Source organism: Giraffa tippelskirchi, chromosome 6 (assembly GCF_054371585.1).
Source record: "Giraffa tippelskirchi isolate mGirTip1 chromosome 6, T2T-mGirTip1v1.2.pri, whole genome shotgun sequence".
NCBI classification, from domain to species: Eukaryota; Metazoa; Chordata; class Mammalia; order Artiodactyla; family Giraffidae; genus Giraffa; species Giraffa tippelskirchi.
In genome coordinates this window covers 96,535,005-96,555,622 of record NC_137280.1, presented here as the reverse complement: position 1 = coordinate 96,555,622, position 20,618 = coordinate 96,535,005, and the positions used below count along the sequence as shown (strand labels likewise).

General features: G+C 58.0%; 2 protein-coding genes and 1 long non-coding RNA gene across 14 annotated transcripts in view; 1 reads left to right on the top strand and 2 right to left on the bottom strand.

Annotated features, from left to right (window-relative positions):
* The first annotated feature begins 239 nt into the window (after nucleotides 1-239).
* On the top strand, nucleotides 240-16,699 carry LOC145509981 (uncharacterized). Of its 2 annotated transcripts, XR_014056585.1 has the most exons (5): nucleotides 240-348; nucleotides 772-917; nucleotides 2,866-2,966; nucleotides 15,429-15,556; nucleotides 15,765-16,699. It is a non-coding gene; the product is annotated as an uncharacterized LOC145509981 (long non-coding RNA). The 2 variants fall into 2 exon arrangements; XR_014056584.1 differs by lacking the exons at nucleotides 240-348; nucleotides 772-917 and having other exon boundaries at nucleotides 2,708-2,966.
* CACTIN (cactin, spliceosome C complex subunit) lies at nucleotides 4,045-16,061 on the bottom strand. Its single transcript, XM_081499795.1, has 10 exons — nucleotides 15,851-16,061; nucleotides 12,996-13,482; nucleotides 12,352-12,447; nucleotides 11,726-11,871; nucleotides 10,712-10,874; nucleotides 10,515-10,629; nucleotides 6,922-7,114; nucleotides 6,357-6,479; nucleotides 5,997-6,277; nucleotides 4,045-5,512 (listed from the first exon to the last, which is right to left on the bottom strand). The coding sequence occupies exons 1-10, from the start codon at nucleotides 16,021-16,023 to the stop codon at nucleotides 5,022-5,024; spliced, it is 2,268 nt and encodes a 755-aa protein (XP_081355921.1). The 5' UTR covers nucleotides 16,024-16,061; the 3' UTR covers nucleotides 4,045-5,021.
* Nucleotides 16,700-17,799: 1,100 nt separating the features above from the next.
* PIP5K1C (phosphatidylinositol-4-phosphate 5-kinase type 1 gamma) overlaps nucleotides 17,800-20,618 on the bottom strand; it is a 47,894-nt gene continuing 45,075 nt past the window's right edge. For all 11 annotated transcript variants that reach the window (XR_014056579.1, XR_014056580.1, XR_014056578.1 and 8 more), the window contains one exon: nucleotides 17,800-20,602. Coding sequence is in view for 8 of the 11 variants with exons in the window: in XM_081499785.1 (XP_081355911.1) it covers nucleotides 20,463-20,602 (140 nt within the window). In the remaining 3 variants the exon portion in view is untranslated. The remainder of the gene's footprint in view (nucleotides 20,603-20,618) is intronic.

Sequence of the window (20,618 nt, the reverse complement as noted above, 5' to 3'; positions counted from 1 at the left end):
TGGCCACGCCCCTCCCGCCCAGGCCGGGCTGCTGAGGGTCAAGGGGCGCCCCCCAGCCCCTGGGGAGACCTCGCGGCCTCCTGGAGGAGGGGGCGTTGGTGGGATCCCGGGCCGCAGGGGCAGGGGCTCGGCGGCCAGGGTGGCTGGCGCCCTCTCAGGAGCCTCCGCCCGCGCCCTCCCCCAAGCAGGCCCCAGTTAGGCCCCCTTCCGGCGCCGCTCCAGCCGCCAAGCCCCGCGTTATTCACCGTCTGGGTAGCACCCTGGTCCGAGAGGGAGCGGGGGCGGGGTCAGCTCCCCAGGGCGCCCAGACCCCGGCCCAGGGGCCCAGGGGCCCAGAGCTCAGAGCTGGTGAGTGCGGGGGTGCGTGGTGGTTGAGGGGTGGCTGGCGCTCAGTAGATGCTTCATCAGTGTAGAGTTTGTTTGAGGGCCCTGTCAGGGCTGGGGGTGAGGGTGCAAGGGTGTTCAGAGGGGAGAGGGACCGCACTCTGAAGCCGGAAGCCTCGTGGGCAGCCTGCTCGGATAGGTTTTCCCGGGAGCAGGTGAGCGGGAGGGCTGTGGGCGGCTGCATTCTAGGGGAGCATCTGGGAGCACCTAGACTGGCATTGGGCCCCTGAGGTGGGGGTGGGGAGGTACGCTTTCCCTCTGCTCCCCAGAGCCCGTCACTGCAGGAATGATCGAGCGTGAGGCAGGGAGCTGGAAGCTGGGGAATGACTCTCCAGACAGGATGGGTTTCCTTGAAAGCCCCGTGACTCATTCAGGGCTGTGGGCCAGGGTCTCATCGGCCCAAAGCTGTGAAAGCAGAGGGTGAGCAGCCGGGTGCCGCTAGAGCAAAGGCGTGGAGGCTGAACCCAGACCATGGTGCAGGAAAGAGAGAAGCTTCTTAAAGGTCCTTCCTGCCCACAGTCCTTGGGCCTTGGGTGAGTGAAGGGGGTCCACGGGTTTGGGACTGGCCTTCGAGGACGCATGGAAGGCAGGGTTGGGGCATAGAGGGGTGAGTTTGGGCCTCATTGGCCCTGAGTTAGAGCTTGGAGTGGGCTGGAACCCATTTGCCTTGGCCTTGATCTCACGCCACCTAGTCCTTGGGGGCCTGGGAGGGGCACACCGGTACAGGCTCTGAGTGAGAAAGATGGACTCCTGCCCTGGCCCTGATCTCCCTTCCACTGGGTCCACCTACTATCCTTCTGGCCTCTCCATCCCTCCAGATGGCCCCTCCTCCGTTCCATACCATTGTTTGAGTCCCCAGCCGGTTAACCCTCTCTTCTTCCTTGACAAGGAGTCTCCCCAACTCCTATGCATCTGGCAGAACCCTGGCTCTGAGGCCCTCTTCTCTGTAAAGCCTTGATGCCCCCCACATCAAAGGAGGCAGTCTTGTTCCTCCCAGCCTTTCCTTTAGGGAAACTCTTTGCCCCAGCCCATATGGTAGGACAATTGTGAGCCCGAGGTAGACTGTAAACCGCACCTGCCCTCAAAGAAAAATAAAGCTGGATACAAACATTCCCAGCCTCCTGCGTTCAGGGCAGGGCCAAAGGAAGTGACAGGGCTTAGGGGGGCCCAGAAGGTGAGTCTGAAAGGCATCCTGGAGTGCGGATGGGGTGGAAGAAGTGAGAACGGGGGCTTTGTGGAATGCATAGGAGTTCCACATGTCCAAGAGACAGGGCAGAAATTATATGTGTAAAACTTTGGAAGCAAGAGAGAGCATGAGGCTTCAGGGGACTCTAAGGAGGGCAGAGGATGTGGGGCTGGGACTCCAGATTGGGGGGGTGGGCTGAGATGGAGGAGGATTGCTCTGTTCCCACTTCCTCTGCCCTGAGATAAAAGGACAGTGCTCCTTCTGGTAAACAGCCAGGGCAGGGGTCAGATAAACACACTTGACTTGAGATTAGCAAGTGCCTGGGTCACAGCAGGACTCTCTGCAAGGCAGGGGGCGAAAATGCTCATTTTATAGACTGGGAAACTGAGGCGTGGAGGGCAGGAAGGCTGAGTCCAAGGCAATATGCAGGTGGGATCTGACCATGAGTTCTGCACTTCCCCCACCTCCCAGGCTGTAGGCTGGAGATCTCCTGGTCTCTGCGCTGGCCCTGGTCAAGGGCACACAGGAGTCGTGAGAAGCGTTGAGATGGTCTGTGGCGTGGGTGTGGGGGGCAGCAGATGGTGGGAACAGAGGTCAGGCTCAGGACCGGCTTCCCCAGGCTATGGTTTCCGCTGGGAGTCAGGGAGCATCTATTCTTAGTCTCACACTCAGCCAAGGGCAGGAAGAGGCTGAGGTGGGGGTTGGGGGCAATTGAAGGATGCTGGGTGTACACTGGGCAGGGGCTGGGTCCTGGGGCAGCTGGGTGCTGTGGTGCCTCCAGTCTGCCTAATGGGTCTTCCTGACACCCAGCTTGTGTCCCACCCAGCTCACTTACCCTCTATGGCTCCCCAGTGCCCTAGCACCCAGCACCTGGACTTGCATTCAGCCCTGCCCTGGAAGCCCTGCAGAAGGAAATGGCAATGCATTCCAGTATCCTGGCCTGGAGAATCCCCACAGACAGAGGAGCCTGGTGGGCTACAGTCCATGGGGTCACAAAGAGTAGGACACGACTGAGTGACTTTCACTTCTCTTCACTGCCCTGGAAGCACCTGTTGCCTTTTCCTCTGCAAGGCAGGCCCAACTTCCTTCTCTGTCCGACAGCCCTGTCCTCCCAGGCCTGGCATGGCCCTCCCCCAGGGAACCTTCAGAGTCCCTTCTGGGACCCCTAGATCTCGTGCCTCCCCTGCCCCAGCCTGACGCCTTGCCTGGAAGCTCTCCTCCCACTGGACTGGGGGCTCCTGCTAAACACATGCCCAGCAATTCGGGGACATGGCCGCCTTGTTCCCCTCCCCCAGAGCCACTGCCTCCCTTGGGGTCTACAGGCCACCTGAATTGCAGAAGCGAAGTGAGGAGGAACCAAGACCAGCTGGGGCTGGAAGGACTCCTCTCGGGGCAGGTAGGGAACCTGAGGCTGGAAATGGGAGGTTGGAGAAGGCTGGGTTCTAACTCTGACTACTGGTTTCTAGGCTTGAAAACGTGGGTTTCTGTTGAGTCTGTTCCCCAAATGGATGTAAATGCTGTCATGTATGGCTGGTGTGAGGTCTGCATAACGCCTGCTAAAGGCCAGGTCATGGCAGCCACACACAGCCTACATGCTGAGAACAGAACAGGGCCCCACCCATCTGGTGAGGAAGCTCTGCCCCAGACTCAACCTTGCTCCAGGGTGACAGTGGAGCAGGCCAGGGATCAACTGGAAGTGGCTGCCCAGAGGACGCTGATTGCTTTGGCAATCAGCCATTGATTAGTGATGTCCATGGAGGGTCCCAAAGGGGATAGATGGGGTCTTCTTGCTGCCATAAAGGGTATTCTTCCACCTGGACCAGGCTGGCTGAGTGGGCCAGGGTCTGCAGTGGGGAGTGGGCACCCCTTGACCACGTGCACTTCGCCCCCGAGTCCCCAGGCCCTGTTGTCTAGAACGTGTCCACTGACGTATGAGAACTTGTGGGGTGGGGCACCTCAGTGGAGGCCAGAGCTGAACCAGAGGCTCCTGGGACACAGCTGTCAGGGTTGGGAGATGACTGCGGGACCTGTGGGTGTCAGTCTCAGTGCTGGGGACCTAGGGGCAGATCACTCTCTGACGGTGGCTGTCCTGGGCACGGTGGGGTGTGGAGCCCCCAACCCCCTGATGCCAGGAGTCCCCCAGGTCTTGACAACCACAGTTGTCCCTAGACACTGCTGAGCAACATCCCCTGGGTTAGGTGAGCAGCTAAGCATCCTCCTTCTGCGGGGTGAGGGTGGGGGGCAAAGATGGAGGAAACCCTCAGATGACGAGGAGCTCCCTTGGGAACCGTTATTGACTATTTTTAGGGGTTGTACTTGTTTTCAAAAGGTCTTAGTTGTTTGGTGCCTTAGTTCTGACAGATGTGCTGTGGTTACGCCAAGACGTTAGCAATGTGGACAGCTGGGTGTGGGTATAGGCGTGGGGGCCGGGAACATGAGACGACCTCTGCAGCATTTCTGACAATCTAAAATTATTCTAAAATAAAATGTTTATTAAAAAAACATGCAATCTCACAAGTAGACCAATTAAATGAAAATAAACAAGATTCTTCTCCTCCCACCTAAAAAAATCTTTGTAGAGAAACAACCTGAAATGTACATGTTTCCAGATGAAATAAGGTGTCTGGGCCAGGCTGTCTGAGGAGTGGAGGCGGCTTCAGGCTTCCTCCCACTTGAGGCTGGAAATGTCTCCATGAGAAATTGTTAAAAAGCAGCCTGTTTCTGGCGCGGGGCAAGGGCGGGGGCCGGCCTGGGGCCCCACTGGCAGTCTGTGACTAGGTGAGTGATCGTACCTGTCAGACTCTCCACTATCCCCATCCGAGACTCGGGGACAAGGAAGGTGGCTCTGGGTGGCAGCCTTAAGGGACAGGAGAATGCCCAGGCCAGGGCCCCCGGAGCGGCAGCTATCGAAGGATATTGCTCCCAGACTTGATAGTGGGCAGTAACGGGACCTCCATGTCCACGGGGAGGAGACTGACCCCCAGCCAACACCGGGGGCGAGCTGGGGGACCTGAGAGCTCAGACATCCCTGGATGGTCTCTTGGGGAGCATGCACTCAAGGGCCTGGAGCCTGGGTCCCACTGGTCCCACACCCGGCGGCTAGCGTCAAGGGCCAGTCAGTGCTCTGCCAGCCCTGAGGCCCTGACTTGGGATGGCTGATGTGGGGCCTGTCTCACTTGGGGCTCAGCGTCAGCCCAGGGACCGAGGTCTGGCGACACCTGCCGGGTCCCCTGGGCTCTGAAAACCCCCTAGCAGCCCCTCCAGTGTGTCAGTGCCACAGGCCCATCTGTCTGTGCATCCCCTCAGCTCTCCCAGGCAGGCTCTGCAGGGAAGTGGGACCTGTTCATGCAGGGAAGGGGGGGCCCTGCGAGGACCAAGCCCAGCCAGGGGAGGCTGTCGGCTCCGCACAAGCCCCCTCTGGGTCGTGGGGCTCCAGGAGGGGGCCTGGCCGTCACCGCCGGTAGCGGTAGCGTTTGAAGTGGAACCAGAGCTGGAAGATGCCGTTGGCGAACTGGCAGCGGAAGCCGTGGCGGTGGGAATACTCCCACTCGCGGTTGACGATCTTGAAGGCGATGTCCTCATAGGGCGGCCCGGCGTGAAAGCGGAGTGTGGCGAAGTCCTTGTTGTCAGCACAGGCTTCTAGGAAGTACTCGGGCGTGGAGCGCTTGTCGATGAGGTCAGGGTAGAAGATGTTGAACTTGTAGCCCTGCACGATCTTGGGTGGTGGGTTGTCGAAGTCGTAGTGTGTCTGGTTGTACTTGTTCCACTCGAAGCCCGTGTGCACCCGGTTGAAGAAGCGCGGCTTGCGCGGCCGGTACTTGTCTGCCCACAGATAGGCCTTGCCAGTCAGCGGCATCTCCACGCTGAACTGTGCCTCGTCCTGGCCCATGCCTTCCTTGGCTCGCCGGAAGAAGATGTCCTCCGCGCTCTCGCTGGCATCGCCTGCAGGTGGTGAGGTGGGGGGGCACGTTACCTGGGACCCTGGACACCCTCCTCCGGCCCCCCTGCCTGTCATACTCCCCGCTCCTGGCCTGCCTGCCCCGCGCCCCGTCCTCCCAGGTGGGCACCAAACACCACATGTCCCCTGCCGAGTTGCCCGAAGGGCCTGGTAGTTAGAGGCCCGCATGAGGACCTTGGATCCGGTCTTCCTGAGGCGGTTTCTCCTCTGTACCAGGGAGGATGGGCGCCCAGGGAGGCCCGGGCCCTGGCCCACGGGCCATGTAAGGCGCTCAGAGCAGAGCCGGGCACTGGAAGTAAACACCAACATCCCCGTGTCCTTGGGACAAATGAGCGCCAGGGACAAACGAGCGAGCAGGTGAACATAGGGACACTCAGGAGAGCTGGCGGAGGAGGATCCAAGGGTTCAAGGCCAACGCTCCCTTCACCGCTGGGAAGCCCCGCCTCCTGCCCCGCCCCCGCCACGCACCTGTGACCTGAAGCTGCTGCCGGGACAGCTGCAAGCGCTGTAGGTCCTCGTCGGGCTCCAGCACGTGGGCATCCAGCGGCAGTTCATGCGCTGTGAGCAGCCGCGGGCTGTACTTGCCGGCGTCGTAGTCGTCCAGGCTCTGCTGGATCAGGTCCTCCTCCATGAGCACCGCCTCCCCGTCTGTCTCACCCTCCGCTGGCGTGGCCCCTTCGGCTTCCGGCTCCGCAGGGCCGCCCTCCGAGGGCCCAGGCGGGGTGGGGGCCGGGTCCTCAGGCTCCAGGCTGCGGAGAGGGCTGGTTTGAGCAGGGCCGGCAGCCGGAGAGGGTCCTGGGGAGCGGAGACAGACAGGCCAGGACCTACCTGTGGCCGGGAGATGGCGGCTCCTGCTTGAGGATGGGGAACAGCGGCTCGCTCTCCACGCCCTGCTCCTGCTTCAACTTGTACAGTTTCTGCCGCAGCACATCCTGGTGCCGCTCACGGAGCCTGGGGGGCAGGCCAGGTGGTTATCCAGAAGCCCCATGGGGAAGGCCCCTACCCAAGATTTCTCAAGACCCCCAATATGCAGCAAGGACCAGGTTGAGGGCAGCAAGGGGATGCAGCATAGGCAGACACCGGGAGGGGGCAGGTCCCTGCCCTGGCCAGAAAAGGACCACGGACTGGCGAGGAAAAGGATAAATTTAGAAGTGATTGCATTCCATGGCAGACAGGAACTGTGTTTACATGATGGTCCCAAGCACGCAGAAAATTCAAACACTGGGAGTGTGGGGCCTGTGGATGGGGGTGGCAGTGGCCTCTGAGGCTTCCTGTGATATTGAGTGACCCAGGAAAACAAATACCAAGTGCTCAGTGGAGGCTGGAAGGAAGGTGGGAAGCTGGCTGGGAGCTGGGGGGGGGGGGGGCTCCCAGAGAGGCCCTGCCCACTTACCTGGCGCGTGCCATGTGGGCCCGCAGCTGCTGCAGCAGGCTCTCCCAGTAGCCCATGTCCAGGTTGGGGCCCCCAGCCCGGATCTTGCCCTCAATGCCCTGGAAGATGACCTGCAGCTGGCTGTATGTCTTCCCCTTGAAGACTGATTGCACGTCAGAACTGACTGAGGCGTTGACCCCCTCTCGCCGCTCACCTGCAGTGGGGCGGGGGTGGCTCAGATAAGGGCTGGGCTCAGGCCCTAACCCCTCAAATTTGAGAGGCCCCAGATAACAAGGCAAAAGCTGACTGACCCCCTGTCCCTCACACTGGCTGGCTTCCTTGTTTGTGGCTCATCAGACAGCGAGCTGTGTACCCTCCCGCCCAGCCCCAGGGCCTCTGCACACGCCATGTGAGCTTCCCACAAGCAGTAAGTTCTTCCACATGAAGCTGGCCTCTTAGATCCCAGCCATCTCCAGTCCTGGGACAATGTCCCGTCCACTGAGAGGCCTTCCGCAGTCACCAGCCTACTCCCCTGGCCTAAGGGCCTAACTCTCAGTTTCCCAAGGGCGGGGACCTCCAGCTGCTGTTTGCTTAGCACTGTGCTGGGCTCCCCTGGGGCTCAGTACACAGCTGCTGGGTGAATGTGGGGCAGGCTACCAGCTTGTGTTCCCTGCTCAAAAGCTGGCTTCTCCAACCCCTGCCGGAGGACAGAGGGTCACAGTTAATCACACAGGGTCAAGAACTCGAGTCCCTTCAGCCAACCAACATGGGACCCTGCAACCAGTAGTTGGGCTCCCAAGCAGCACTGGCCTCAGTGGGACCTGTAGGAGCAGCAGCCTGGCTGTGGTCTCTTGCAGGTGCACACACATCACGGGACCAAAACCGATCTGGCAGCAGCTTTCACACCCAGCCAGGCAGGGCCGTGTCCTGCACTGACTCAGACAGAAGCCAGGCCTCTGCTTGCTGAGACAGATGGAACCACCAGTGAAAACTTAACAATCCACAGAAGCCACGGGCGCTAAGCCACTGTCTAAAGGACCTATGGGGACTGTTAACAGGGTGAGGCACTGGGTAGTCCACACGGGTGTCCGAGGACCCACTTTTTCCTGCACACCCTACTGTATAGTGAGGATTCCCTAGCTACAAAGAAGGAGAGAAGGGGAGGTGATGGGAAGAGAAAAGAATAAAAAAAAGAGGACTTTCCTGAAGGTCCAGTGATTAAGACTGTGCTTCCACTACAGTGGGTACGAGTCCAGTCTCCAGGTGGAGAAGTTCCACATGCAGTGTGGCTGGGGGTGGGGGAACAGGAAAGAAAAAAGAAAAGAGAAGGAAAAGGAGAAAGGAAAGGAAAGGGCCAGTTTAACTGGAAAGGGGGAAGGCTGCCATCTTCAGGGCTCTGGTAACAGTGGGGTCACACCTCTCAACTCCCCTCCTCTCTCTGAAGTCAGGCCCAAAGAAGACAAACATACTCTTTGAGGACACCTGGAGCCACCTGGGACCCCAACCACAACATGCAAGGGGGAAAGGGGACAGAGGGGTGACTGATGTGGTGGGGATAGGGGGAAGGGCCAGGAGGGGCCATGGGCCAGGCACTCAGGGAGCTCTGGAAATGGGGTGGAGGGGACGGGACGGTGGACAGACACTTGGCACAATGTCCCTTCACACTTTCCCACAGCCTTGGAGCAGGGCTGTGCTTCGGAAGGAAAACGCCCTGAGACGAGCTCCAGCCCCAGCCCTGCAAACACCAGTGTGGGGAGAGGAAATGCTTCCCGACATGTGGGACACCAACAATTTCCTGCCTCGCTCCAGAAATTACTAGAGGGTGCGGTACCAAGCCACAGAAGAGAGAGACGTGGGGTCCCAGAAAGCAGGGTTCCGCTGCTGGTGCAGAGGCAGGAAGCCCCAGGAGGGTGGTGGCGGACAACCCCACCCTCAGGGGAACGAGGAGGAAGGGCCCAGGGAAGGGGGCAGGGGGCCGGATGGGAGCCTCCCAGGTGTCTGGCCCCCTGGGGAGTGAAGCGGAAGGTGGGGTCATCGGTGAAAAATCCCCCATGCCTTCCATGGTCCTGAGCTGAGGCGTCACCTCCATAAAGGTGGATGCTGTTTTGAATGTTTGATGACCGTGTGCTCACTTCTCTTCTGGCAACCCGCTGGGAGGTTGTCCCCTGTGCACGGGAAGGACACCCAGGCTCTGGGGAGGCTGCTGACCACCCCTGGTGGCCGAGCTACTCACTCGCTGGCCTGGGTGTGCCCCCAGAGCCACGCCCCAGGCTGTCATCCAGCCCAAGGGCCTTGCAGCACCTCTCAACCAGCACCTCTGCCAACCAAGCAGGTGTTTCTGGATGTTTCTTTGTTGTTGTTTTCAGGGGTTTTTTTGGTCGTACCGTGAGGCTTGTGGGAGCTTAGTTTCCCGACCAGGGATGGAACCCGGGGACTGCAGGAGTGGAAAAGCCAGGTCCTAACTGCTGTGCAGCCATGGAAGTCCTCTGGACACACACTGATGGCAGAGTCCCTTCCTTTCTCTGGGACTTACTACAGGATGCGCCCTGAGAGGAGGGCTGAGAGAAACACAACTCCACTTTTGAAGATAAAGGATGCTCCTCCTCTTCCTAAGAGGAAGGAAACGGCTCCAACCACTCTGTCTGAGCAGCATCTACACAGGCTCAGGGGACGGAGGGCGCCTGTCCCTCAGCCGCCATGGGTGGGCAGCGAGATATGGAGCTGACAGCTTAGCAACACCGGCTCAAGGCCCCCAGGAGCTGGATGTCGTTATTAAAGCCAGTGGCTTCAAGGGGCAGGAGCAGTGGGGCTCCTGTGGTTGCTAAGCTTTTATGACAGTGGCTCTCAACCAGAGTTGAACCTGCCTCCTCTCAGGGGACACTGGGCCATACAGGGAACATCTGTGATTGTCACGACTGGGGGCTCTTGGCACTGAGTGGGTGGGGGCAGGGAGGCTGTCCACACCCCACAGGGCCCAGGACAGGCCCACAGAAAATGGTCTGGGCCCAGATGTCAGCAGTGGTGTGGGGGGAGACACTGCTTCAGAGCTTGTCCTCTTTGCAATTATATGCATGCAATCATTTTGAAGAAAAGAAAAGCAATTAAAAAGGCACACAGATTTCCTTAGTGGTCCAGTGGTTAAGACTTGGAGCTTCCACTGCAGGGGGCATGAGTTTGATCCCTGGTCAGGGAACTAAGACCCCACAAACCACACGGCATGGCAAGAAAAACCCTCAAAACAAAAAAAAAGCCCTCCACACAGCAAAGGTTCCTACCAAGTGGAGTTGGGCCCTGCTCTCACTCAAACAGATTGAGCCTCCAGTGAAAACTTGACACCCGAACAGAAGAGTCCCACTGGTGGTGATACCACAGAAACCAAGCGCTAGGTGATTGTTTAAAGGAAGCCCTTGGCACTACTGGGTGAGACTCCCCCACCAGCAGAGCCCCTCACTTAGCACCAGCCACTCCTGATGGCTTGCAGAGAGGCCTGGTGAGGTTGTAGCTACCCCAGAGGGGAGGCAGAGACTTGCAGAGAATCAGGGTCTTCTGTGGAGCCACCTGACCCGCTCCTACCAGACTCAGAGGTGCAACACTGCTGGCCTGGCCCACATTACCTGGCCCCTTGCCCGAGGCCTCTAGCTTTCGGAGCTTGGAGATCTCGTCCTCCGTAATGATCGTCATGTCCCTCCAGAAGTCTGCGTTCTTGCCCTGCTCGAGCTCCATGTAGACCTGGAGGAGGGGGCACAGATGGTGTGAAGGCATGGCTGGGGCTTGGAGGTGGGTGGGGGCGGGGGCACACTGCAGGGTATACCTGGATGTCCTCTAGCAAGTCCTCCATGTCAGCCACTGTGAGGCCATTGAGGAAGGTATAGGGCTCGTGCATCTCCACGGCCAGGTCGTCGTCCTCGGCGCTGATGTACTTGGCCAGCAGGTCGATGGGCTTGGCCCGTCCGTCCCGGATGCGGATCTTGGACCTGCCAGGGAGCAGAGGGCAGTGTCAGAGCCAGGGGTGCATCCTCCCTCCCGGATTGGGAGCCAGGAGAGGAGCCCAGCCCACTGTGGGTGGTGGTCAGGGAAGGCTTTGTGGAAGAGGAGGCATCAGGCCGAGAAGCAAGAAAAGTTGGAAGGCACAGGCCCTGAAAGAGGCAGAGACAGGAGCAAGGTGGGGTCTCAACAGTAGGTGGGCGACAACAGAGGGGCAGAGAGGACAGCCCGGGTGAAAGATCTAAAGCCTCAGTGCTGTGCAGGGCGATGGGCATCAGAGGCTAACCGTGTTCCAACCCCAGACAGCCCTGTGACCAGGTGGGTCTGAGCCCCCTGGGGACTGTGGGTAGCCAGGTGAGTAGGGGCCAGGCCTGAGGCTCACACAGCCCACATGACCTCGGACAACTCTTGACACCTCAGGAGCCTCGCTTTCCTTGTTTGTAGATGAAGCTGATGAGCGAAACACCTCAAAGGCTGGGGACGGCCAGGGCCTAGCCAGTCAGGGCTGGTTGGCACCCTCTACTCAGCCATATGTTTGTCCCACATGCAGCACCTGGCCTCACGGGGTGAGAGTGCAATGATGAGGGAAGCAGAGAGAAAGTGAGTCAGGAGGGACCCTGAGGAGGTGCAGGGTGCAAGCCCAAGGGCCAAGGGGACAGGGTGGGGAGCAAGAGTGGGTTCCACCAGCTCAGGTCCAGGAGGAGGGGGGCGTCTAGGAGGAGGAGGGGCGGGTCTAGGAGGAAGAGGAGGTAGGGCGGGTTTAGTAGGATGAGTAGGAAGAAGGGCAAGTCTAGTAGGAGGAGGGGTGGGGCCAGGAGGAGTGGATGGGGAGCCCAAGCACCGAAGCTTGGCCTGCTGCAGGTGAAAGTTGTCTTCCTGCTCTTCCCAGGTCTTGAAGTGCTCCGCCTCCTTCTCTCGCTGCAGCATCTCCAGCTCCTGCTCCCGCATGGCCTTCTCTCGCTCCCGCTCTAGCCGCAGCTGCTTCACCTGAGGGCGCATGCAGAGAATGAGGGGGGACAGCAGATGACAGGGTCTCGTGGAGTCTGCCCTTATCCTTTCAGGCTGTGGGGTTCCCCAGGGTTGGGGGGGGTACTGTTCCTGGCGCCTGGCCCCAGTGGGCTAGCCCTGGACACAGGAATCGGTCCAGGGATGCCTGAAGCTCTGGACAGACTCTGGGGCAGAAGGGAACCCTCTTTCTGCTGGAGACACAGTAGCTTTAGTGGCCAGGGCTGCTCTGGCCACCCAGCAGGGAGCGCCTTAGAATAAATACTGGAGGCCAGAAAAGCTGAGGTAGAGTCATTGCCCAAGCCTCTGGATACAGCCATGCCTGAGGCCAATCTCCCCTGAACTTTCCACGAAAGCCAATCAGGTCCCCCTGGACTTAAGCCAGGGTGGGCCAGACTCACTTTCTGTCTGCATCCCTTGGATCCCTTAGGAGGGAAGCAGGGAAGCCCGGGGCGCCCCCACCTTTTGCAGCTCCAGACGGTTGTCTTCCTGGATCCTCTTGTTCCGCTCCTTCAGCTCCTTCTCCTCCAGGTGGCTGATCCCCTTCTTCTCCAGGGCCTGGAAGGGCCAACCACATGCCTGCTGAGACAGATGCCTCCTCCCACCACCCTCCCTGGGAATACCCAGCACAGCCTCCCACGCTTCATAACTGCTCTACCAGGTGGGGACCCACCAGGCCGAAGCACCTGCTCTGCTGATGAGGAGTGTGAGGCTGAGGGGATCGGCTGCCTGCAGGAACTGCCGCCTGCAGAATTGGCTCAGTCCACTCCATTATCGTGGAGCTCTGTCTGCCCTGACCATGGAATCCTACCCTGCATGTGATGCTGAGACCCTGTTCTCCCATCCTGCCTGAGGTTAGGCTGGTTCTGTGGGTGGAGGGCCTGAAATTTTACACCACAGGAGAGTGTCATCAGAGGAGAAGCTGGTGCGTGTGCTTGTGCGGGAACACAATGTCAGTGGCAGGTACAACCTGGGCACGTGCACTGGGAATGCTAAATAACGTCTTTGGAAATAATCTGTAAAGAGCGTATGAAACAAAAAGACAGAAAGGACTGGCAAGCAACATGAGCAGGACTAAGGGCCCAGCCTGGCTGCCGGAGGCTCACCTTGTTCCAGATGAAGGTGCCCAGCAGGTTGTTGTCACCAAAGGGGTTGTCGGTGTTGGTATAGCCCATGTACTCCTCGCCCCAGCCCATCTTCTCCCGTTTCTTCCGCTCCTTGGCCTCCTTCTTGGCCAGCCGGCGTGCCCGTTTCTCCTCGGGCGTCTCGAAGGCCTTCATCAGCTCCTCCTGCTGCTTCCGTTCTTCGCGCAGCCTCAGGCGTTCCTGCAGGCTCTGCCTCTGGCTCAGGGCCGCTGCCGCTGCCTCCCGGGGGCTCTGTGAGCGGTCCCTGGATGCGGAGCTGGATGCCGAGGAGCCTGGGGACCAGGAACGTGTCCGCTGCTGCCGCTGCTGGCGAGCCCATTGGCCCCGCTGCTGCTGCTGCTCATCGCTCAAGTCAGACTGAGAGGAGCGGTCCTGGGAGCGCCGGTGGGCAGGAGGGGGGCTCCGGCTCTGCCTGCCTCGCCGTGGCCGCTCCTCTTCTGAATCCAACCTGTGGAAGGAACCCACAAAGCTCTGCTTGCTGCCTGCTGGCCAGTCGCCTGTCCCACTGCCACTGACTGGGCAGGCGCCTGCTGGGGGCCAGGAGCTGGCCTAGGTTCTGGGAACATGGCAGTGACCCAAACACTGATGGTCCCTGCTCTTGTGGGGCTCACATCAACAAGTGTGACACTAGATGGGACCATGAGCCACTAGGATAGTGACAGTGCATTAGGGCAAGCAGAGGTCAGAGAGGAGCTCGCTAAGAAGGTGACATTGGAGGAAGTGTGGGGGAGCTACAGGGAGATCTGGAGAGAGTGATGGGGCAAAGGGCACAGCAGGAGCAAAGGCCCTGGGGCAGGAATTCATTTGGCATATTTAAACAGCAGCAGGCAGGCCTGTGTGACCGGAGCAGAGTGAGTGAAGGGGAGCATGGGAAGGAAGGTAGGAGGGCAAGTGGCCTGGGCCAGATGGTGAGGGAACTATAAGCTCTGTTCAAGGTGTCCAGGGGGGCTTCCCTGGTAGCTCAGTCATAAAGAATTCGCCTGCAATGCAGGAGACATGGGTTTGATCCCTGAGTGGGAAAGATCCCCTGGAGAAGGAAATGGCAACCTACTCCAATATTCTTGCCTAGAGAATTCAATGGATAGAGGAGCCTAGTGGGCTACAGTCCATGAGATTGCAAAAAGAGTCAGACACAAATTAGCGACTAAACAACAATAACAAGGCGTCCAGGGAGGGCTTACAGGAAGAAGGTGGTGTTTACCTGGCTCTATAGGACAGGCAGGAGTAAGACTGGTGGGAATACAGGGCCTTGACAGGGAAGGTGAGGAGGGCAGGCAAAGTACAAACCCTGGGGATAGATTCTTTAATGTTGGGGGCCTTTAAGCAACTAAATCTGTCTTTATTTTGTCCAGTGCTCCACCCATTAAACTCACGTCAGAAAATTTACACCTTAAAAACCAATTATTTGGCATTACTTAAACAAAAACTACAAATTTGGCCAAATCTTCATAAATGACATTGATTTGCATGACCTATCTAGAGTGGCTGATTCTCGTGAATAACTAAAATCTTAGAAACCAACAGGTGACAATAACAATCTATTGCTACCCCCAAACCACTGCTAAAACATCATTAAACATTAAACCAGAGTCAGCAAACTTTTTCTGTGAAGAGCCAGATGGTCTATGGCACAGCAACTCACCTCTGCTATCACAGGGCAAAAGTGGCCCACGAACAGCACATGAACAAACGGGCATAAGTTTGTTCAATAAAATTTTATTTCTAGACACTAAAACTTGAATTTCAAGTAATTTTAATGTGTCATGAACTACTACTCTTTTGTCTTTCCCACCCCCCCCCCCCAACATTCAAACATGTAAAAGCTATTCTCAGCCCACAGGCTGTAGTTTACCAAATCCTGGTTTAAACCATCTCTTTACTATTTTCACTGCTTTCATCTTCCTGGAATTCCTGGGTGGCAGTGATCTTATGAGACTCAAAAGGAAAAGCCACCTTCTCAAACCTAGAGCGTGATCAGTGGATGACAGCCACTCTGGCTATGGTGTGAAGAACAGTGCATGCTTCCAGAGCCCCTGTGGAGATCCCGAGGGCACAGATGACAGAACTTGGGTGAAAGTGGGGCAGGGACTGCCAGTTACAGGCTGAGCCAGCAGTAGGACCCAGCTCTGAGAGTCAGTCCCTATTTCCATGCTGATTCCCTTGTGCTGGAGTACACTGAAGCAGACTCAAGCCAAGTCTGGCCAGGTGCCCCATCTCCACAAGAAAAGGGCTGTGGGCAGATGGGAAGCTGAGCAACAAGTCTGAGGACTCAACCGAGTCCTGCCACCTGTCATCAATAGTTCTTCTCTCTCACACCCCATGAACAAGTGTTGTCACTTCTAATTCGGAAATCCCTCTCAAATCTCCCCACTTTCTCACTGTACCTTCGCACAGCCTCCCCTCGAGAAAGCCATTATCATCTGTTGCCTGAACAACTGTTACTACGTTCCTGCTCCTTGGTGTCACTCCTGCAGTCCCGCTGAGTCCCTTCTCCACGCGAAAGCCAGTGGGAATTGTGCAAGGTAATCCAGACATCACTTCTTGGTTCGAAATCCTCCACAGCTCCCTACTCCCTCTAAAAATGCTTCATGACGATACACAAGCCTGCACGATCTGGTCTCCCGCTTCCTCTCCGACCTCACCGATTCCCCAACGCCTCGCTCCTGGAGCCTCTCGCTTTCCTATCGCTGCCTGGTTAATCGCGACATGCTCAGACGTCTCCTTTTTCAGGAAGTCCTCCCTGACTAACTCGAGGGGCTCTCAGCTCCCCGAACGCTGGAGCTGGACCTCCAGCGCGGCTCACACAGCAACCCTACCTGCGCTCCCGATTCCTCCGCCTCCGTCTGCGTCGCCCCTCGTTGTCTCGGCGACGCCGGTTTCGCCGCCCATGGCTTCCGCTCCGACTTCGGCTCCGACTCCCGCTCCGGCTCCGTTGCCTTCGACCCCTGCGACCAGCCGACCGCGAGCGCGAGCGCGTATCCCGACCCATCGGCTGGGACGGTGCCGACGGCGCTGACACAAATACCCGGGGCCTGTGCCGGGGGCCTTCCTCGCTTGTGGCGCGTGCCTGGTTGCCCCGCCCACGCCTGAGCAGGGAGATTGGAACCCATCCTGTCGCCCCATGCCGCGGGGACTTCGATCCTCCTTAACCTCTCCACTGTCCTCAATGTGGCCTAAGTGATGGACTCCTGCCGGACTGTCGCCGCCAGAATTTGGGATTAGCTCTTCAGGCAATACTAAGGGCAGGCCCAGGTGGGTCCTAGCGCCTTAGCGAGTCAAAGGAACAGTGGGCGGAGCAAATGCGAACGAAGACCTGTAAGGGGCGGGGCCTGGGGAGGCGGGACCAAGAAGCCGGCCCAGAGAGGAAGAGGAGCCGGCATGGGAGGGGTCTAAGAGGCGTGGTCGAGAGAAGGCGGGGTCTCTGGGGCGTGGCCTAGGAGGCGTGTCTTGAGGGCGAACTCTCTCTGGTCTTGAGGCGGGGAAGCCTCCAGACTGTACGTTTAAATCCAGGCTGCTCCAGGAGACGAGGGGTGGGAGCTGGGATGGAGACCGAAAAGTCTTAGACGATGGGCTGACCCTCTGTGAGAGTCTTCATCATGCTACACCACTGCCAATACCTGTGTTTCCTGGATTAAGCTTAAAAAAAACACTTGCATAACGTCTTAAGTTCCTCATTAACTCATTTTATAGATGGAGAAATTGAGGCTGAGAGAGGGAAAATCACTCCAAAACCCCGCCCCCAATGAGCCAGTGTGGAGCTGTGATTTGAACTTGGTGGCCCGTCCGGCTTTGTCCAGTGGGTGCCGGCGAACCGTGGGAGGGCTTTGAGCAGGGAGGGAAGTAAGGGGTCTTTAGGTGGAGTTCCTGCAGGGCCATTATGGAGGGGCAAGACCACAAAGGGGCGACAGTGGAAGCCCGAAGATCTGGAGGAGCCCAAAGTCCTGCTCTGAGTTCCCCAAGCCCCACCCCAGGGGATGGTGCTTAATTCTTTAAGCCAACTCTTTAACTGTGTAGAACACAACTTCCAGACACCATCCTAGATGCTGCTAGCTTTGCATATTCTGCCTGGTGCTGCAGCGCAGGTTGGAGGGTGGTGGCATGGAGGCAACCCTTGATAACTGCCTGTCTTGGAATGTGGGTTGTCCTGGTGACAGGCTGGCCCAAAACGTGCTTTTCCCCACCCGGATGCATCCTTGAGCATATTTCCTCTCTGATCATAAGGGGAACATAGTCGTGATCACCTAGTCTTGTGTACCACCGAGATGTGCTATCTGTGTCTGGGACCAAAACTGGGTTGCCAAGGGCTTGCTTACAGACAGGATCTTGTTTTCAATGCAGTGTTTCTCAAATTGGTAGTCAGGGAGAAATATTTTCCCCTTAAAAGGGGTCCATGCAATACTCAGTTTGACGGACTGGCAGAACAGTCTCTGAGGAATGTGTGTTCCTGAGGTCAGCTTTTATTTATTTAAAAAAATCTTTTTGGCCAGGCGGCATGTAGGATCTTAATTTTTTGACCAGGAATCAAATCTGCGTCCCCTGCAGTGAAGTGCAGAGTCTTAATCAGTGGCTTGTCAGGGGAGTCCCCTGCGGTCAGCTTTTAAATTTTTTTTTCCTAGCCGAAGTGGAAGCCAATGCTACTAAAGCATTTGGGTCCATTGTTGATCTTATTTATTGTGATTCTTCCTAAGGTTTCTTTGTGTTCTCCTTCAAAGTCAGTCTTTAAACTCCCATCCAGACCACCAGAGAGACAGAGAGAGGCGGCTGATGCTTATTACCCGATTTATTAGAGATCTCTTCAACGTAAAAAGGGGGGGGGGGGTGGCGGGGCTGGAGAGGGGGAGGATCTGGGGCTGCATACGAGTGTTATGGGGCCAGCAGTGGCTGCGGTCACAGAGGCGCCCACAGCTCTGGGTTTGAGCGGGCCGGCGTTCTGTGCCCGAGGAGGCTGAGCCCCGGATTGTCACACACCAGACCACGGGGGCTGAGCACACGGGACCCCCAGTGAGATTAAGACACACAAGGTTTGCAGTTTTGTTGTGTTTGGAAATCAGTTGGGCCATAAAAATGGGGTTGGGGTGGGGACAGGCGATGCAACTGAATCACCAGAGAAGGTGACTGAGGGTGCTTGTTCTGGGGTGGGGACCGAGGGGCTGCAGCGACAGTACCATGGCAGGGGACCCCATGGGGATGGGAGTATTGCACTGAGCCAGGTGGTGGAGGAAGGGGGCGAGAGGAGGCAGAGGATGGTGGCTGGGAGGGGACACGCGGGAGGTCCCACCTTGTCAGTCTCAGGACACACCTTTCCCGTGTACAGTACGGCACGGCAGACAGTGCCCACGTTCTCAGTGACAGAAGCTGTCAAGGATGAGCTGGGACGGAACTGGAGCATCACCACCAAGGAGTTGGCAGATTTCTATCCTGGGGGTGGGATGACAGCTGGGTGGGTCCAGGGCCCCTCCTGTTGGGGGTCTGGGGAAGGCTGTGAGTTTGCTGCATGTTATAAATAAGGTCTTGCCTTCCCACCCTCTCACCCTGACCATAAGCACACACTTCCTGGCAGCCTAGTCCGAGGACCACCTTGCATCCATGTGACAGTTCTCTGAAAAAGGGACAAAAAAATACAACCAACACAAAGGCGGCTCTGAAGGGGTATTCATGACTTAGCACGGGAATGAAAACATCATGATGTCCAGGAGGTTTGCAAATTTCTCCAAGTGAGCATCTGTCTGTGATTCACTCAAGAAAGCCCCGGGGCCCCGCTCCCCGGCTCCAGGTGGCCGAGGGCACCCTGGAAGTGGGGCCTGCTGCTCAGGTCGTCCCCATGGGATGCACCGCATCTCTGCAGCCAGCCTTGGGGGCCTGGGCAGGGGCTCTGATGTCGGCATTGGCGCGACATAACAGTGGCTGTTAAGTCATCTTCAGACCTCTGCCCATTCAGCCCACCTCCTCCGGGCGGGACAGGGCACCAACTGGGGACTTGTGCGCATGGGGCACTGTGGACGGTGCCTTGGTGGAAGTCCAGGTGAGGATGCTCCAGGGTCTGTACACACCCTCGTGGGTAGGAGGGGAGCAGAACACCTGCAGGATTTTTCTGATGGGTCCTCTTCCCCAAGCCTCGTGCTGTGGCATCCTTGGTGGCCCTGTGAGGGGAGAGCCCCCAGGGCACAGCCCGAGGAGGGGTGCAGCCAGCCAACAGGCTCTGTCCAGGTGCAAAAAGCAGGCTGTGCCAGGGGAGGCGATGAGGGGCCCTCGTAGGAAAGGACAGCAGTGTACATAGCTTGCAATGAACTTGAAAATCAGATCCTGGCTTGGCGGGTTCTCCAGCCATCTCAGGCTCTACCAGGGAGGCAAAGGTGGGAGTTCTTCAGCAAAGTGCAACTTCCACTCCACGGTGGCTCCCAGCTCCACCCATGCAGGGCCAGGTGGGCCAGGTGAACAATCCCTGATGCAGCCCTCTCTGGAGGCAGGCAGGAGAGACCCTGCAAAGCTGTCAGCTCCAGCAGCCGCCTAAGGACACAGCAGGGCCCCTGGCAGTCACCCTGTGGGGCTCTGGGCCCAGAAGTGGGACCATCCAAAAAAAATTGTTTTTTCACCAAGAATTTCTTCTCCTATCCTTCAATCAGCACAAGTGTCTCCATCACTTAAAAGAGAGAGGATGCCCACCTCAGTCCTTTAACAGGAGGGGATCTGGTCTTCTAGCCCTGGCGGCCTGCCCATGGGGGCTCCCCTTCAGGACACAGATCTTAGGAAGTCCCAGGGCCTCAGTGCCTGGCTGCCTCCTCCTGGCTCGGCCCGTCTTCCGGAGGAGAGAAGCCCAAAGCCCTGAGCTCCACTGAGTCAGGGCAGCTATGTGTCCACATGGAGGTTCTCATCACACCTGGGGATTCCTACTCGTGGTCACAGGGTAGGCAGGTGGTGGGAGACAGATGCTGAGAGATGGCAGGGCCACTGGTGAAAAGCCGTCCCCAGCCACTACCGTGCTGCCCTCAAGGATGGTGTCTAGCTCTCTCGGCCCCAAAACATGAGCCAACAGTGCTTGGCAGACGCAGTGTGCAGCCTCCAGAGGCACCCTGGGGAACACGGTGGCCCTTCTGTCATAGGGGCCTGTCCACCCCGGCCCAGACCTAGAGTGGATTCCGCTGGGGCGCAGGTTCCCTCAGCAAAACATGCAAGCACAGCAATGAACCAAAAGTGCAGTGAAATAGAGTTTCTTCTTTTCCATCGTGGTTTTTTTTTGCCTTTTTCTTTTTCTAAAAAAACACACACGTGTGTGCTACCATGTCTGTGCAAAGAATAAGGACCCAAAATAAATACATGATCGGAAATGCAGGAGGGTTCACAGTATCAGGCGTAGGTAGTCATCCGGGAGCCAGGGCGGGGCAGGCCGTCCAGATGGGGTTCGCTCAGCAGCCAGGAGTGTCGGTGTCGTCAGGGGAGGACGAGGATGAGGGCTGGCTGCCAGGCGGGTGTCTCCCGAGCTCTGGGCTGAGCGAGGCGGGCAGTGCCTCCAGGAAGCGGCCGGGGCAGCAGCGGCACTCGGCTCCGGGTCAGTGTCTGCATAGGAATTACTGCAGAGGCAAGGCG

Excerpts from the sequence above, each read along its gene's own strand:
- CACTIN (XM_081499795.1), bottom strand. The coding sequence starts at position 16,023 with ATGGGTCGGGATACGCGCTCGCGCTCGCGGTCGGCTGGTCGCAGGGGT. Across the intron at positions 13,483-15,850 it reads CGGAGGAATCGGGAGCGCAG|GTTGGATTCAGAAGAGGAGC; the intron begins GTAGGGTTGCTG and ends TTCCTTCCACAG. Across the intron at positions 7,115-10,514 it reads GGCCTCGGGCAAGGGGCCAG|GTGAGCGGCGAGAGGGGGTC; the intron begins GTAATGTGGGCC and ends GCCCCACTGCAG.